This window comes from Cololabis saira, chromosome 17, assembly GCF_033807715.1.
Source record: "Cololabis saira isolate AMF1-May2022 chromosome 17, fColSai1.1, whole genome shotgun sequence".
Lineage (NCBI taxonomy): Eukaryota > Metazoa > Chordata > Actinopteri > Beloniformes > Belonidae > Cololabis > Cololabis saira.
In genome coordinates this window covers 10,086,409-10,105,035 of record NC_084603.1, presented here as the reverse complement: position 1 = coordinate 10,105,035, position 18,627 = coordinate 10,086,409, and the positions used below count along the sequence as shown (strand labels likewise).

At 40.5% G+C, this 18,627-nt stretch overlaps 1 protein-coding gene across 5 annotated transcripts in view; it reads right to left on the bottom strand.

Moving 5' to 3' along the window:
* Window positions 1–3,289: 3,289 nt before the first annotated feature.
* The window catches only part of disc1 (DISC1 scaffold protein), a 67,792-nt gene continuing 52,454 nt past the window's right edge, over window positions 3,290–18,627 (bottom strand). For 2 of the 5 annotated variants that reach the window (XM_061746075.1, XM_061746076.1), the window contains exons 11-14: window positions 15,926–16,172; window positions 13,314–13,358; window positions 8,340–8,462; window positions 3,290–4,247 (exon numbers count right to left, since the gene is read on the bottom strand). In XM_061746075.1, the coding sequence (XP_061602059.1) occupies window positions 4,023–4,247; window positions 8,340–8,462; window positions 13,314–13,358; window positions 15,926–16,172 (640 nt within the window). In that variant the 3' untranslated portion in view covers window positions 3,290–4,022. Of the gene's footprint in view, window positions 4,248–8,339; window positions 8,463–13,313; window positions 13,359–14,842; window positions 14,879–15,925; window positions 16,173–18,627 lie in introns of those variants that run through there. The other 3 variants (XM_061746077.1, XR_009784406.1, XM_061746078.1) reach the window with 3 other exon arrangements.

Here is an 18,627-nt window from a genome sequence, read left to right as displayed (position 1 = left end):
CATGGCTGCCTGTTTCTCTGCGCCAGCCCCAGTATGGACTACTGACCTGTCGGCGTACTCCGCCTCTCATCCAGTGGCAGCTGGTGGAATGCTTAATGGTCAGGCCCAGCGAATAGTTTTAAATCTTTAAATCTGCCATGGATGGGACTCTTGCATCTCACTACATTTGTACAAAACCCTCTATAGACTGCAGAACCCTGCGAATTTGAGCACCTGCGATACTCCTTCAGTGTTCTCATCTGTTTCATCTTTATGATGTTATTTTGATGTGAATCCTTAACCGTTGAAGCCAAACATTGTGAAAGCATCCCACAGCATATGTCTTTTCATGGTTGCGTGCGATTTTTCCCTTTAATATTACTGTTATGCAACCGCCAGAAGTCCCACTGAGCTTCAGTAGTCTAAGCCTTCCCTGTATTGTTTCATGATACCACGGTATCAAATCCCTCAAAAAGATTTTAATCACTTTACAATAGGCAATGATGCTTACGTGTTTTTTTTTCCTGCGCAAAAAAATTGCACACAGGTAAATTATCTTAGTTTTAATTGGAAATGCTTAGATATGGAAATCAGTGTGGTACACCCACTTTTACTCTCTCAAATCGACACGTTTCTTCATGTGTAATTAATCAAAGGTTAATGCTATAAATTCACCCGCTAAATCAAGAGTTAAATACTTCATACATATGTTTATCTCTAGGTTCATTTCATACAGTTCTGTGATTTCTTAAAGAGGCACAAATTATGGAAATAAGTTTCTTTGTAATAACTGTAGCTCCCTCTGGCTCAGTGTTTGTAATTAAGTTTGATTTTCAACATCAGCATCAAATCACACGAAAAAAAATGAGGCGGGCTATTTCCTGTTGACAGTTTTTTACTAATGCCTCACTTCACCGAACTGATTTAATAGAGGAAGATGTGGAATTAGAAAGACAATTAAAGGATTTAAGAAAAGGTCTCCCCCGTTTAAGCGATCACTTAACTGTATTCAGTTGAGCACGATGGGAGAATTAATCTAAATGTTGTCTTTGAAGCATCCTGAGAGTGTGGTGAGTTTTGTGTCCACTTTTATTTGTTTCCAAATGATTTCTCAGGAGACATCACTGACTCAGTGACCAGAACTGACATGCAGCCACTCGCATGTAGGAAAGGTGTCTGTTACGTCTCATAGGAACAAGCAGAAATCTCTGAAGATTTGAAAAGCGTGAAAGCACCAAAAAAAAAAAAAAAAAAAAAAACTCAATTTGCATTCATTTGAAGTGTCTATGTCACTGGTTGATGCAGCTCCAGGGATACATCTCCAACACAGTCAAGGTCCAGAAAGTTTGTACGCATACCTGTCAGATAACGCGACAATTCACAAAGAAACACAAAAAAAAAAAAAAAATCCCAGAAACCAACATGCCAGTGCACAGACCAGTTCACGTAGACAGTCGTTCATATTCGGTAATTACATTTTCCTCATAGATTTGATGGTTTTTCCTTTTACAGCTATCTTTCTTTTGTTGTTAATTTTCTTGGTTCATGTGACGGCAGACATATTTTTCAATTCTGAAAATGACTAAACAAAAGCCAGCTTATTTCATGCCATCGATACATTTGTGCCATGCAAGAATATCAACTCTGGCAGGATCTGCAAAAAGAAAGGGTCAAATCTGACTAGTGAAGTCGGCCAAATTATGGAAAGATTTGAATAATATATTAAATAAAGCCATTGTGCAATATCTTAGCAACCGAACTGCAGATATAAAGGAGTGCACGCTGCATGGTGCTTCATTTTACATTAAGACACATCTCCCCCTGCTCTATCTGCCTGCTGAAAACCATCTGGCTTTTTCTTTGTGGTCATTTTATGAGAAGAGCTGCCACACAGAGCACAGTACGGTGCCAGTACAGATTCAATTATGAAGTGGGGGGGGTTGGCAGGAAGGCATGTGTGTGCAAGGCTCTGCATACACACTGCCTGAAGCTGATGGATGTGGAGACTTCAGGCCAAGCAAGTGCTTTGCAACCTGGCAGTAATGTGAGAAAAAGGCCCATTGTGCTGGTGCGGAAAAACCCCAAACACTCAGCTGTGTTTACAGCCTAGAGCACAGGCTGGCAGATCCGTCAGCCTCGAATCAGAGACAAAACAACAGCATTCCATTTTCCTCGTGTCTTCTACAAAACCGCCTATCAATTAGCCACACTGCTGCTGCCGAGGTGAGATAACAATGGGAGCCCATGTATCCCCTGAAGGCCTCAGCGGAGGACCTTTATTAGGGTATTGATATCTCCTACATGTCACCATTGCCCTAACTTGCCTGGCAGCATGCCGGCACATTTTCTGCAGGGAAAATCACCAGAGGGGCTGTAACTCAACACAAGAGGAAAACAGCAGGACACAACATTAGGCTGAACGCTACATGCTGCAATTAGTGAAACGTCGTTGGGAATAAATATGAATCCTGGTATATCACGTTCAAGCTTGTAAGCAAAATGTAAAAAAAAAAAAAAAATAGGGGTGAGAAGTACAAATATGTCTCTGCCAAAACGTCAAGCAACACTCAGTAAAATTATGTTCTGTAATAAAATAACACTTGAAGGCATATGCCAACATTCTGGGGGTTAGTTTGATAAGACACTAGGCTAGCTCAGCATAGTTGCAGGAGATGGACTGCTACGCCGAGACTGAGAGAGCAAATAAACTTCAAAACAAATTATCTGTGCATTTATTTTATGCAGAAATAATTGTGTAAAAACAGAGCCCTATCTTTTCAGGGCAGAATATACTGAGGAAGGACTGCAAGTTTACAAGAGTTACGTGTAAACTATGTCCTGGCTGGCTGATTGACTTCACAAAGTCTCTGATTGTTACCTGGCAACAGTGCTGCTACAGCCAATAACTGCACCATGCTAGAGGTGCTTAGCCATATATGTACCGTTTGTTGCATCAAATTTTTAATCGTTATTTCCACACAAAGTACAAATCACAGCATGTAAAGAACATTTTGGAGTTATTTAGGGTTTTTTTTAACCAGTTAGGCTTGCGACTATGCTGAACTAGGCTAGCAGGGGTTGGTCAGACTGGGTTACTTGATGCACAGAGAAAATAATGGTTTCGACCTATTTTCAAACCAGTTTCTACAGTGTTGGTGTACCCCTTTAAAACTCAGTGCAAAACAGTGCACAAACCACCAAAATAAAAAAAAAAGCAGTCAGAAAAACGTAATGTGCCAACTGATATTTTATCCTTCCTTATGTCCAACTGAATTTATGTGACAAATTAATTTTAGAAATTCAAAGTATGTCTATTAGTACATACTGATTTTTAAAAAACAGACACAGTATCTAAATATTGCATTTTCCACACAATTAAAAAAAAAAGTGTTCAAGTTAGGTCACATTTTGTATCCCCCCCCCCACACATGAGTTATTCCTTGGACAAAATTCCATGTGAATAAAGTCCAGTCGTACAAAAAGCATGCAAAAGTGTCTCCTTGACCTATAAAATTAAGTATACATATTAGTTCATGTGCAAAACTGTTATGAATACATTAAAAAAATGTTCAGATTGTCCACATGATGATGACATGATGGCTCCTGCGGTGGAGCAGAAGTTTCAATCTTGCTTTAAATCTGAAAGTTTCTGCAAATAAGCTGTTTTGCAAACAGCAACAAACTTATACAGTAAAATCTTAGAAAATAAAAGCCCAAGTTGATCAGAATGTTTTGACATTAACAGCTATGCCCACACCAAATAGTGAGATTTAAAAGTTTTCAAGAAAGTGCCCCAAATATTGCATCCATATAAAACCCCTTCATATTTTTCCATTTGTAGATGAATGAAACGTCACATACAGAGCATTTTCTAAGACACTGCGGTGGAACGATTTCAGAGTTTAACGCCACAGAGGCTGGTTGTGAAACGCTTTGAGTGAGGCTACACAGTAAATGGATATGAGGTCACTTCGGCTGCAACTTTGAGGTCACGCGCCCAGACAGCCGTGTGTGCACTAAATAAAACATCACAACCATTCATCTCAAATGTCCCAGCTGTCACTGAAGTACTGATCCTCTTCCTCTTCCTCTTCTTCTTGTCCTTCTTCTTCTTCCTCTTCATCTTCCTCTTCAGTCCCATTTTTCAACAGGTCATCGAACTCATTCACTTCCTCTGTTTCCTCTTCTTCCTCTTCTTCCACCTCCAGCTGTGTGAGCATGGCTTGTAAAGCGGCCTTCACTGTCTGTACTTCATTTTCTAAACACTGTGCAGAGTGAGTTAAGGAAGAATGCGGCGTTACAGATGTGCGTTAACATGAAGAAAAAGGAGCATTCCAGCAGACAAATATAAAAGGAAATGCGACACTTGTGGCCCCTGATGGTTAATGGTAATAGCACAGGACAGCCATAACCTGATGGAGTCATCAATCTTCAATTTGGCCACCAAATAGATTACTTAGCCAGATCATCAAGTCATACTCAATTTAACCCCATCTAATTCCCTATTCATGAGCTCGCTTCAACTGTGAATCCACGCAAGCAGACTGCCCAGCTAAATTATTCATAAACCATCGACGAAGCAGGACAGAGCCTGTTGTTGGTGGGGGGGGGGGGTTGTTTAACCTCCTTAGAAACTAATTAATCAAGTGAGTGTCCAGCTTAAGAGGCAAATCAAAAGAATGGCTTTGATGGCAGATGGGGCCTGAGGGCTCGTTTTGCTATCTGAATGGTCACAGATTGTCCTTATTCATAATTCACCAGCCATCGTTACAGATTTTCATGAATACTGCAAAATGTTCAACAAAACTTCAACACCAACATGGTCCGAATGTATTGAAGAGGTTCCAATCTATGTTGAAAACCCATCAAGGTTTTTTTTTTTAAATATGTCTTTGCACTTGTCCATGCACCTGTTGATACTGAGAGCAGGGACTCAGGACCTTTAGGGATTGCTAGTTTGATCCTACCGTCACCACGGCAACAGTAGTGGCATCTCTAGTGCAGCTTCTGTTCAATTTGTGCAGAACAACAACGTTATTCTGTATCTTCAGTCGCCTAAAGAGTCCGCATCTCTGTGGCACGAGTGCAGGGACTTGAGTGCGCACGAGGACATGAAAACAGAGCGGTACAAGAAGCGGGTCAGTCCGTCTGTTGCCAAGTGCCAGCCTGCATTGATATGCTCAAAGGAGCCAGCACTGACCCCCGAGAGCAGGGCGGGCAACATGAATCCTTGAAAAATGCAAAAATGACCTTGTGGTAAAGAGAGGGAGGGTACTGTACTAAAGATTTCTTTTAAAGCTCACCAAAGCTTTCAGGAATGGGCAGTATTTATGATAAGGGCATCAAAACATGTGTTACAAACACAAAATAGTAATTTGTAATTCATATTTGAGGGGAATAATTAAAAATGCTCATTATTTTGAATAAAAGATTAAAAGTGCATTGTATTTAGCTATTTAAAAAGACTATAAAAACAATATACTTTGAGTCATCTATAAGATGACATTACAGGAAAAAAAAAAGATCCATGCAGCTACTATTAATTATGAATGCCACCCAGTTCGGATGTATGCTCACTCACAACTTGTTGCAATTTAAGATCAAAACGATGTAATTCAAGCTGCAATTTTGTGTTATGTTGGCAAATGACATCAGAATTGTACAGGACTGTCTCAGAAAATTAGAATATTGTGATTTTCTGTAATGCAATTACAAAAACAAAAATGTCATACATTCTGGATTCATTACAAATCAACTGAAATATTGCAAGCCTTTTATTATTTTAATATTGCTGATAATGGCTTACAGTTTAAAAAAACTCAAATATCCTATCTCAAACCGTAATCAGCAATATTAAAATAATAAAAGGCTTGCAATATTTCAGTTGATTTGTAATGAATCCAGAATGTATGACATTTTTATTTTTTTAATTGCATTACAGAAAATAAAGAACTTGATCACAATATTCAAATTTTCTGAGACAGTCCTGTAGAAGGAAACAATATTTTGAAATGACTGTCTCATGGTCGCTGCTCTTATTTTGTCAGTCACAGCATGAGACGTGTAAGAGAAAAGCGAGCAGTCAAGAGAGAAGCTGAAGCTGTCGAGCCGACGTATGTCTGTACTTGCATCACATAACATTAGCCTTTTCATAGTTGGCATTAATAGTGAATATAACTGATCCTCTTGAACTTCTGTTTGATCAACTTATCATAGGAACTCCCTCTGGAAGGTATTTTAAGTATTTCTGAATGATAAAAATACAGTATTTTATTCTGACATACAGGTGACTGCTGCATTTTGCGGTTAACTTACAGGAAGGTTATTTGGTCATTTGTTTTGAGACACATTATTGTGTATTTTTAGCCTGTGAACCTTTCCTATCATTTTGAGAAGGTATTTTTGTCACGCTGTGTCTTCAAAGACGGGAAATGAAATTTTGAATAAGAAAAATGTCAGGTTAAGAAGCAAAGGTTCATCATCCCAGTGTCGAAATATCACCTTTTTCAATCTCTCCTAATAAGCCCACCATGCAGGAGGGGAAAAGCATAGCGAGCAAAACACACTAATCTGTTTCCAATCAGCTTTCTAATTAGGACGCAGAATGATGCATTGTGACCTGTAATCAGCTTCAACAGGTTGATTTGAGTCATTATCATGGATATCATAATTTCCTTTGCAGCAGAACCAGCAAGTGGAAGTGGGCAGGTGGAGAGAGGGAGGGGAGGAACGGCAAGACGAGGAGCAGAGGGTCAGCCGGAGGATGGACATTAAGATATGACAGGAGCGCAGTCATTACAGTGACATTCCTCTATCTGCTCCAGCACTGCCCCTGTCGGCCGACTTTAATCTCAGCCCGTGGTGACTGGCAGCGCACATCAGCCTCTAATAGACGAATCCGGCGAAACCCGGAAGTCGAGCGGGCCGCCATTACTGCGGTGGCGGCTCCGCTCCTCCGCTCCAGCCCATAGACATATATACGTATGGATCTATTACTCCGCTCCCTGCCAGGCTCTCTTAATGTATTTGTATCATCGGAAAACTCCTGTCCCGTCACGTGCATTTGTTTTGATAGTGAATGAAGACGGGACGGACTGTCAAAACCACTTTTCTGTTTCACCAAGTGAACAGACGGAACGCAAAAAAAAGATGTTAAACTGCTGGAAAGGAACTGGAATTTACCTGGATACCTTAAACAAGGAAGCCAGGGAGCGGTATATGGAGAAAATAATGATTATTAACGGTTTGATCCATATGAAATCACTACTAGTGGAGCTCCGATGAGGATTTACTGCCGCAGTTCTGCACAACCCACGTCTTACTACCTTGTTTAGTGTTTGACAGCTGCTTTGGTAGATGTTTGACTCGCCATGTGTTTCAATAAATTAGTATAATAGTACAACATACAGTACATCTTTTTTATTACTCTTACTTCTCTTTTCTTTTTTTTTATGCTGAAGAGGCTCCGAGACATGAGCAATATTTTTGTTTTCCTCGTGAGATTATTTTTTTCTTCTGCAGCTACAAATAGAGTTAATATTTTTTCCTCAACAAACTAGTTTTATCTGCAGATTGGGGTTATGTATGTATGTATTCTGTATCATCCGGAGCTGAGATAGTTCTGCCCTTCAATTAGAGACCTGTAATTGCGTTTTTTTTCGTCATCGGACGCCAGGCGATCAATAAAATATTATTGGATACCTAAAATTAAACAAAACATACACAGGTAATATTTAATTGTGCAGACGTGCCTCGTAAGGAGAGGAGGTGGAGAGAGCTATATTACAGTGTTTAATCATACACTCCCTTATCTCCCTATTCCTCTATTCTTTCCTGCTTATCGCTCAAACAAATCATTATTTATAAATTAACATCAGCATTAATTTAAGATACCTTCATTATTTATGGAAGGCCACTGTCTAACATCATCAATCCAGCTATAATGATGCTGTAGAGCGTCAGGTTACAATAACAGCGCTGCGGTGGCAGATTGACACCTGCCACCGCAGCAATGGCGCCGCCGCAAGATGGCGGCGCACACAAACCGGTCGCCGGATTCGTCTATAGCCTCACATGGACTTTTACCATTTCATTTTCCGGTTGACACATCCAAACTGTCAAGAAAAATCCTCTGATCCTAGTTTATCTTCCATTCCCTGCCTAAAATGGACCTGTGTAACCTCAGATAAGACAGATTTTCCCTAGAAAGGCAGTCACAGACAGCTGCCATCAGTCATTGTAAATTTGGATGTTTACATTTGAGAGCTCAGAGGCCTGGAGGAGAGGAGAGAGACTCACATGCATATAAAGAAAATACAAAGCATGATTTCTGTACATTCACATTGAATTAAAAGGATATGGGCAAGGGACTGATCCCGGTTTAGTATAGCTGTCTGCAGTTCGTCTTCTAAGGCCATTAGTCTGTCGCTGATCAGCTCACAGCGCTCCGTCAGGTCTGCAGCCTCCGCCTCACTGCACGCATCCTGGCGAGAAAAGAAAAGGAGGATCAGCAAATAAAGATGCACCTGCTTCAATATATGGCCTGATACTGAAATGAATAAACACTGAAATGGCTTCTGCAGGCACACTTGTCCAGCTCCTACGGTTACAGCAAACATATTTGCTCTAGGTGTAAGACTGTCGGTAATTTAGAGCTCAAATGTTATCTTGTGATGCAGGAAACTTACACCACAGACTATAAACAAAAGATTGAAACCTTATTTGGAAATTTCCCACAAAGCTAAAGGAGATACATGGGCCGGTTAGCTGAGCCGTGACAAGATCAAGCAGGGCGCCGCTACACCAGCAGAAAGAGGACGAGCCGCATCCTCCCATCGTTTGAAGTATTATCCCAGAGTTGAACTCAGCAAGTAAGAACTACCAAGTACGTAAGTTTAAACCTGGAGTACGTGGTATTGAGGAATGAGTCTGTTGCTAAATTTACTCCCGATCACTCCACCGTTGATCGATTTGTAAAGAATTCTAAAGTTTACTTGATACTATTCGTTATTTTTTGTCCCGTCAGGTTTAAAATTACCCTCCAGCTCCACCCTCTCCACATGTGACTCCCAAATGTGTGACTTCATAATGACAGATAACCAGAGGTGGGTAGTAACGAGTTACATTTACTCCGTTACATTTACTTGGGTAAGTTTTGGGAAATTTTGTACTTTTAGGAGTAATTGAATCACTATACTTTTTACTTTTACTTGAGTAGATTTGTGAAGGAGAAACTGTTACTCTTACTCCGCTACATTAGGCTACATTGAGCTGTTACTTTTTCTTTTATCCCTTTTATCTGCGTACCGTCAATCTCATGACATCAGTGGGTGATTCTTTGGGAAAAATGTTTTTATTTGCATGTTTTGTCACATTTACACAGACTCAAACACACACAGAGTTTCTATGAGTTCATGAGCTTGTTCTAGTTCTGCCTGGTTAAAAAAGAAAAGTACAAAGGCTTGAAATTTTGTGCTACTTGTGCTTAATTTATTTATTTATTCTGTTATTTTATTTATTTTATTATTTATTAAAGTACTTGAATTTACTTTAAGATTATTTTGATTTAAGCTATTTTATTTTTTATTAATTTTAATTTATTTTATTATTTTATTGATTTAATTTGCCTGAAGATGATTATTTTGTACTTTTGTCTGTTCAATGGTTGTGTTAAAAAAAAAATTAGACGTTACTCAACAGTTACTCAGTACTTGAGTAGTTTTTTCACCAAGTACTTTTTTACTTTTACTCAAGTAATTATTTGGATGACTACTTTTTACTTCTACTTGAGTCACATTATTCTGAAGTAACAGTACTTTTACTTGAGTTCAGTTTTTGGCTCCTCTACCCACCTCTGCAGATAACACACTGACTGATGAGTCTTCCCCTTAATGATTTATAACTTAAGGCTTTAATACTCCCCTGTCATATCATTGACATAAAAAAAGAAACTAGCTATAGATATACAATTATTGTACCAGTTTGGAGACATAGGAGGGTCTATGGGTGGGGAATGGCTCTGAGATGTGTTATATTTGTATTTATCGGGATCTGATGGACTGTTTGCACGCTCCTGCATGTATCTGAGCTATTCATGAGTCGTGTCCTGTTTCCTTCAGGTCTAACCAGCTCTTCATCAAAGCTACTTCTTTTTTATCGAAGCTACTGAACAACAGAGATATATGAGTCCCCTTTTAAGTTGTGCAAATTGTTTTCCAACCTCATATCAAATGTACGTGTGGTACTGCGAAGGCTATGCATAACAGTGAAGGGGTGTACGCCACTCAGTGGCATATTTGCAGACCACAACAGAAGGAAGCAGAGGGGCTGAGTGTCTTTTGAAGGATGTCAGGTTGATAAAGGTGCAGAGTGCAGCAGGGCAGAGGATTCAGAGAGCAAGGCTGGCCATAATTAGGACAGGCCCCTTTGCAGACATCATGTCCTAGTTTCGCCACACTCGGGAGGCAGAAGAGAAACACAAACACACATGCCAAAGGTACACAAGACGACTTTAACCAAGTAGACACTGATGCAGACTTGCACGCAGACCCAACTTTCTCCTCAAATAGCTTCTAAAAAGTCTGATTCGACTCATAGCTGCAGGTGGAAAATATCAACTCCCTGCAGCTCGGAGGTGTCAGAACAACCACTGCAAAGTCGTGTCTCTGGTCTCGGCCCGGAATAGCTCCCTGCCTGCATGACGCAATGTCCCAAAATAAATGTGAAACATTAAATCTTTCCTGACGCAATCAACAAATTAAGTAAGACCTGAATGCATAAGCTCACGGTAAAGAATATCATTTTTGTAGGAGGAACTTAAAATAATCAGTCACTGCACAAGTTTAACTCCAGGCTTCAGTTCATGTTATGCTCCTGTTCCATGAAGGAAAAGGCAGTCAACTTATAGATTCACTGAGCTTTTGTTTGTCAAGGTTAGGGGCATCTTTAGCGGGTAAAGGCCCTCTGTTTGAGTAAGTGATTGATTCCTTTCTCTGCAGCCTCCAGACGGCTTCTGTTGAGTCAATACAACCACAGGACAGAAAACAAAAGCTCACTTGCAACAGTAACACAAGTGAACACATGCCTGTTTGTTTGCATCTTTGCATGCAAACCATTTAAGACTTTTATGTTCTTCCTGGTGGTTATTCAAAACAATTAAAGGCTATGTTATATCTGCCTGTGACAAAGAAGATGATGAAGATGACTTAAGAAATGAGATTTCAGTGATACATCAATTTGCATATTAAAATCACAGGCATACAATTACATCTATTGACTCCCGTTGCACATTAATGCTAATGGTATTAGTCCAAGAGTAAACAAAGCAGACTGCAGGAGCATGAAGTTGAGCAAATCATTTAGGAATTCAATATTTAAGCTCTGTTTGCACCAGTATGAACATTTAAGCAATAATGAGTGGGAGGCAGCAGGTAATTTTGCCGGCTCCCATGGGTGCTGTTCTGCCAGCTACTTTGCACCAGGCGTCCAATACAAAGCAATTATATTTCACCGGTATTACATACAACGTTGCAATTGCTTTTACAAACAATAAAGCTGTTGCATTCATGTTAAATGAGAAATTAACTAGCTTATGATTAACTAGTGTCTTTTTATTTTTTTTACTGTCGCCCAGTTAGGGAGTTTATCCTTTCAACGATTTACGAGCCGTTTCCAAGATCAACATATGTGAACAGGTAGAATAGGTACTTTGAAAGTTTGTTTTTTTTTACTTTTTTTCCACAATAACAGTTCTAATAATTACAAACGAGTTGCCCATGGCTGCACAGCTTAAGCTTTCTACAACTCAATTTTCGTAGTTAATAATCTATACTCAAGCATGTTTTACAGATTTGTGCTCACAGGAAGTTATACAATACAAAGGCCTTTTTATATGAATGCAACTTCGGAAAATAGGACAATTAAACTTCAGAAAAACAAAGTAAACTCTACTTTTTCTTTCTTTTCCTTTTTCAAGCCATCTCTCACCGCTGTTCACCGTTTTGGATTTTATGGAGAAACACACAAAAATCAGCCTTTTTATAGTTCAGCAGTTTGGAGCACTCTCTGTTTAGTCTCAATTTAAGTGAGAAAAGGAATACAGATGTAGCTTTTAGTTTCAAGTAGTCATCTATCACAAATCATCCTGACAACTGCTGGGGGGCGGGGGGGTCTAGGGAAACAACGGCTTCCTCTGACCGACGCAGACGCAGCAGCAGGTCGACTCACATCCAGCCTCACATGGTTTACATCAGAAAGGAGAAACTGATTTCACAGCTACTTACTAAAAACATGTGTACAGTACGAAGACGGCGTGCACAGAGGGACGGAGTTTCGAAAGATAATGCTGGTGACGTCTTAGATGAGATCACGACACGCCTTCGACATTTCAGTGAAACTATCCCTCTTTTCTCATCTAATACTGCGACGCAGTGGGTGAAGGGTCCTGTAAGGACCTTGAGAAGGTAAAATAACAATTAACAGAGATTTAAAAAAAAAAAAAATGAGCGTTAACACACATACACACACAGACACACACACACCAATCAATCTTCATTGTGGCGGAAGGGCAGCCGCTTGGCAGCAGCTAAGTGGAGATCATTTACTTAGAGCCATTATGGAAAGGAGAAAGAGGTCAGAAGCTGCGCCGAGGATGCAGCTCCTCCTCAAAGTTATCACAACGGCATCATGAGAAAAGATGCCCGGGGCAATAACCAGCCACATGTCATTTAACGCTGTGATATGTCATAGTTTGTTGTCACTTCTTGTATTACCCAGTGTGGTTTAAATATCTCCACAGACAAACTACTGTCCTATTAATCCACTTATTCTTGGAGTAAAGAGGTCTTGGATCTCAGAGTTTCCTGGTTGAAACTTTTGTTTCACCTTTGGGCTCAAATTATGTTCTTACCCGTAACTTGTTAAAAACATGGATCTCATAAATTACGGTACCTTGTATGGCAGAAAAGAGGATGTGGAGAGTTAAAACGGACTTATACGTGCATGAACTGTCATCAGAGTCAAATGAAAGTCATACATGATGAGTGGGAATGGTAGGATTAAATGTATGGCTATAAAGTGGTTCTGGGAAAGCCATGCTCAGAACACATTCCCTCCCTTCCCCCCGTGGATAAAGAAAGGCCAAAAAAGGCAAGCTGCAAACCGAGGAGAGTATGGGAAAGCAGCTGGGGCTTGTCATGTAGATCGGTATTGATCTGACGGCGAAAGAGCTGACAGGGGTCATGTTTGAGTTAGAGCCAGATCCTTCTGCATCCCTGGATCAGCTCTCTTTAAATAATTCACTGGCATCGCAGGGCGAGAGTGTTAGCATTACGAACCTCTGGATGATTTTCCTCCATGCAGAACAAAAACTCTTCCAGCTTCTGCAACAAAAAAGGGAACATTTGTTGAGGTCACTCGGTCATAAACCTACTCGTGAATTATTCAAACAGAAACACGGCTGTACACTGGATGCATGCAGCATCATCGTATTGCGGAGAGGTCGTAATTATTCATCTCCAACACGGATGCAGAGAAAACGGAGTACCTGGCTCATCTGTGCCGCAGCTTTCCTTTGTTAGCATTCGAGGTATGTAATTGTACATTCCTCACTAAGTTGGGAGGTAATTACTGCTCCTCTCGTGGGCTGACATATTGTTTGTGGCTTTAGGGCAAGTTCATAAGACGGCAGAGGAGAAACAAACAGTAATCAGCCGTTTTAATTGCTATTTTTAATTAAAAACGGTGGCACCTTTGGTGGCGGTAATGGCTTTGCTCTCAGGTAAACGCAGCTGACCATCAAGAACAGTTCATGCATCCGAACTGATCGCTTCAAATCCTGCAATTTCCAAACACTGGCTGCTATCTCACAGCAAACACGCAAGGCCAACGATGCTGTTGTTCTGCAAAACAATTTAAATTTTGGAGCCAGAGCTCGAAAACTAGAACGTAAAAACAAATCCAATAATAGTCCAGTCAGAACCTCTTGCAAGCCAAAGATATAGTTGGAAAAATATGTTTGTGTCTTGTATCAAAAATATTTTACTCCCATTTCAGGATATGTTGAGTGGAAGTGATCTTGTTTGCATGGGCCTCTGGCAGTAAATACACACTATAAACAATATGAGGCTGTGATGTGTGTTTGGGAAGAATGACAGCTGGTTAGAAAAACAGAAAAAGATGGAGAGTTTGGGAGCAAGCTTGAAAAGTCTGAGGAAACGAGCGTACTCTCAGCAATTTGTTGAATGCTTCCTTCTTAAAAATATAGACAGACAAAAGTCTTTTACATGTCACAACATTCAGCAACATTGCTGAGACAGAATGGTATAAAAAAGGTAAGGATAACTACATCTATGTGAGCTAAATATAGTCGGACTTATGCAACTTCCATCCGCATTAAAGGACATTTTTATACATAAAAGTAAAGTTGAAACCTGGTAATATCAGTATGAAAGTATTTGAGATGTCCAAGAATAAAAGATAAAGCAGCAAGACGAAAGCTGAACGTGCAGCTACTTTTTCACAGGAGATAATGAAGGGGCTACTTATGAAAAGCATAACGACTGAGATGTGGATGTGTCTTCATTTGGGTTGAATGTTGCATTTACTCTGCAGATGTGATTTTTTTTTTCCTCTTTTGCAAATAATTCATGACCCATTTTGGGAGAAATTTCCAAACTCGAGCAAGTTTTGAGCAGATCCTCTGAAATATTCAAGGGCTTACATGAAAATGTAAAACTGCAGCCTGTAGTGAAACCGTAAAGTTGATGTTCTTCTACTCTGATCTGCTGTGGGTTTTTTAGTTTTTGTTTTTAAGGTCACGGAGAACCGAGCGTACAGGATGGATACAAGAGAGAAATAGTCTCACCTTTTGGTTCTTGGAGACATGTTAGGAGGGGCCGGGCTTTAGGAGGAGAAAAAAGAAAAAGAAAAGCAGAGAGAAACAAAAGAAGAGAAGAAAATGGTTGCATGCAGTTTGTAAAATGCCGTCTGGGGCAGGCAGGGACAGAAGGCTTCAGTGCAGGGTGGAAGTTAAACAGGTTTGAGAAGGAGGGTGAAACAAGTTCTCGTTTAATGGATTCACGCGGATACTCTGCCAACAGCAGCAGTTAAGATCATTGACAAACATTTGCTTCTGGCCACGGATCAGTCAATCCATACTGCAATGTGTGAATTAAAGATTTACTGCAAACATTTTCATAAATCGCAGTCATAATGAGCCAAAATTGCAAAATTGCAAAGTTGCAGCCTTCCAAAAACACATCTGTGGAGTGAGCTATTTTTCCACTGCTGGCTCTGTTGGCTTTGTTCCCATCTCAGACGAGTCAATCAGACTGTGTGGGTGGAGGAAAGTATGAGAGGAGGAGAGAGGAGTTGGGCTGGGCCCTGAGGCGCTGGACCTCAACGCACACCGGGACAGACCAGCAGAGAATTCACACACTCACATTCGCTACATCTCCTTGTAATCGTGCAAAAAACATGCCGAAGTCCTGCAGTCTGCAGGTTAAAGCCTTTCCAGGAAGTCAGAGTGTTTTTGAGCGGTCGCCCTACTTACACCCACATTTTGCTTGTTTAAAAAAGGCCGTGTTAGACTGCTGCTCAACTCACTGTAGTCGACAGAATAGTGGACTTTCACAGCAGCCTGAACTGAAACTGTCCCAATATGTCAAGGGGCAAAGCTGACAGAGCATGCACACTGAATATGACGTCATGCTTCACATCACATCTCAGAATAAAAGGGAGAAAATTCAACTGCATCTGAAAACATGTGCTCATGCGATTGAGGCAAACATGGTTATGTGTGGAAAATAGTGTTAAAAGTGCCAGAAGCAAAATTTTTTTATATTCAAGACAATCAATATCACAGCTTCTCTCATGCTCTCCGGCGTGAACACACAAGAATTCATCTTAATTATTAATTGTGAGAGCTTAACGAGACATTTACTGATACCTTAGTGAACTCTGAGTTCTGCAAGTTGGCCTCGGGACACCAGCGCCCTCCTAAAGCAGTCAGCATGGCGCAGTCTTCCTCCTCTTTAGTGCACGGTGGGGTGGGAGGAAAGGATGTTGCTGCGGGAAGGTCGATGTCGATGTCGGCGCCGCTGCAGCTGGGAGTCCGCAACTGGAGACCTCGCAAGAACAGGTGACACGCTTCCAGGTCGGCCTCCCAGATCCGCTCCAAGCCTGGACAGCCGCTACTGGAGAGACAAGGGGGACGGGTTTACCCAATGATTCAAGGATGCTGTTATCCAACATTCATTCATTTTCACAGCCTGAGTTCCAGAGTCGGGTAGTAACGAGTTACATTTACTCCGTTACATTTACTTGAGTAAGTTTTGGGAAATGTTGTACTTTTAGGAGTAGTTTTGAATCTCTATACTTTTTACTTTTACTTGAGATAAATTTACTTGAGGTAGATTTGTGAAGAAGAAACTGTTCCTCTTACTCCGCTACATTAGGCTACGTTGAGCTGTTACTTTTCTTTTATCCCTTTTATCCGAGTATGCGTCAATCTCATGACATCACTGAGTGATTCTTTGGGAAAAATGTTTGTTTTTGCATGTTTTGTCACATTTACACAGACCCAAACACACACAGAGTTTCTATGAGTTCTATGTTTGTTCTAGTTCTGCCTGGTTAAAAAAGAAAAGTACAAAGGCTGGAAATTTTGTGCTTAATTTATTTTTTTATTCTGTTATTATTTTATTATTTATCGAAGTACTTGAATTTACTTTAAGATTATTTTAATTTAAGCTATTTTTTATTAAAATGTATTTTATTGATTTAATTTGCCCGAAGATGATTATTTTGTACTTTTGTCTGTTTGAATGGTTGTGTTCAAAAATAAATCAGACGTTACTCAACAGTTACTCAGTACTTGAGTAGTTTTTTCACCAAGTACTTTTTTACTTTTACTCAAGTAATTATTTGGATGACTACTTTTTACTTCTACTTGAGTCACTTTATTCTGAAGTAACAGTACTTTTACTTGAGTACAGTTTTTGGCTCCTCTACCCACCTCTGCTGAGTTCCTCTGCATGTTTTTAAATGGCCGTATTATTTCATTAGTTCACATTATCTCCAGGGCGGTGCCTGTCTTCATCCCATGATGCATTGAGAACCTGTTCAGACTCTGTTCTCCTAATTTATGATGTATTCACAAGTCATTATTGCAGTCGTTCATCTGTGCGTGCTGCAGCAGGCACCCCGACCCTCGTGTGTTTGTGTTTCCTGTCCCTGTCCTCTCCTCCGTCCTCTCACAACAGGTCGAAGCAGAGTGCCAGCCTCCATCGGGCTGCTTCTTTTCCATTATCGCCCGCTCCCCCGTGCCTGCTCAGGATGGGGGCGGGGGGGGGTTCAAATCAAACCCAAGATTCAATGAAATACATAAGCTGCTTTTTACAAATTAGACTTACATGAATGCATTCATACTAAAGTGGACTGAACTGAAGTGATATTACTGATTCGTGAGGCGGAGGATTGGATATAACTGGAAGGAAATGTAGCTTGTTTCCCTCACTTTGGACGGTGCCTTGAGATGGCCTTTTTTCGTAAATTGGCAGTAAATGAATAGAAATGAGATGAATTAAATACGATGCTGGTATTCTGTGTGGGTATGTTGACAAGAACAACGAACCTCACAACACTAAAGTCAACACAACGGGACACGGCGTGAAGAGAGCGTCATATACCGCTGAGCTACGGTCATGACGGCGAGGCAGCAACACGGCAGCAGCAAAGCACGTCTTTATTAGCACCTCCGCAACAAATCACTGACAGAGGAGAAACAGGGGAGGAAGGAATACTTCAGAGGTTGTAATTCCACTGACAAAACATAATGAGAGTGGATGTCGACCTGGCAGGCTGCCCTTTCCTTGAAAGAACAACAGCAGAGAGGGAAAAAGCCAGCCAGGATGGATTCGTGTCTGCCCTGCTCGCTTAGCAGGATTCAGGAGGAAAGCAAGAAGATTTGTCATCATGTACTAAGAGAGTTACGATTCGTAACAGTCATCGCTCCTCGTTTTGACCCCTCGCCATGGCTCTTGTGGGATGTTGATCCAAAAATGCAAAAAAAAAAAAGTACAGCAGCAACAACGGACACACATTTGTCCATTGTTGATGCTGTAGTAGTTTTGTGGGGAAGATGATCAGTTTTGACTAACTATGATAATGTCAGGTCTGATCAATCAGATTTCTTGTGATTTTTTAAGTACCTGAAAATATGACTTTAATTTGAGCCTTTTCCCCTTGATGAACGACTAATAACAACCAAAATATTTGGCGTAGTAAATTTAATTTCAAACGAAAAGAGCATTTTCCAGTTGAGAATCACCCATGTCTGAAGCCCTGAGAGGCTCAAAGTGAAGACAGCCTGCAGCCTCTGTTGTCTTTGGCTGGTTTATTTCGTTACGAATGTGGACGAGTACAATTCTTGAGAGAAAACTGGAATCAGACAAGATCAGAAATATCCCAAGAAAAACTCCAACTGTTTCACTTTATAGATAAAACCACAGCACACACTGTTCTTGGCATTTAAGAACTCGACACAGTTATTACAACCCTGATGTAATAAGCTTGTCCATCTTTTTCCAAAAAGATTTTCAACTTCTTTTAAATCAAATACTCCCCCGCCGACTCAGATGTGAGACCTTG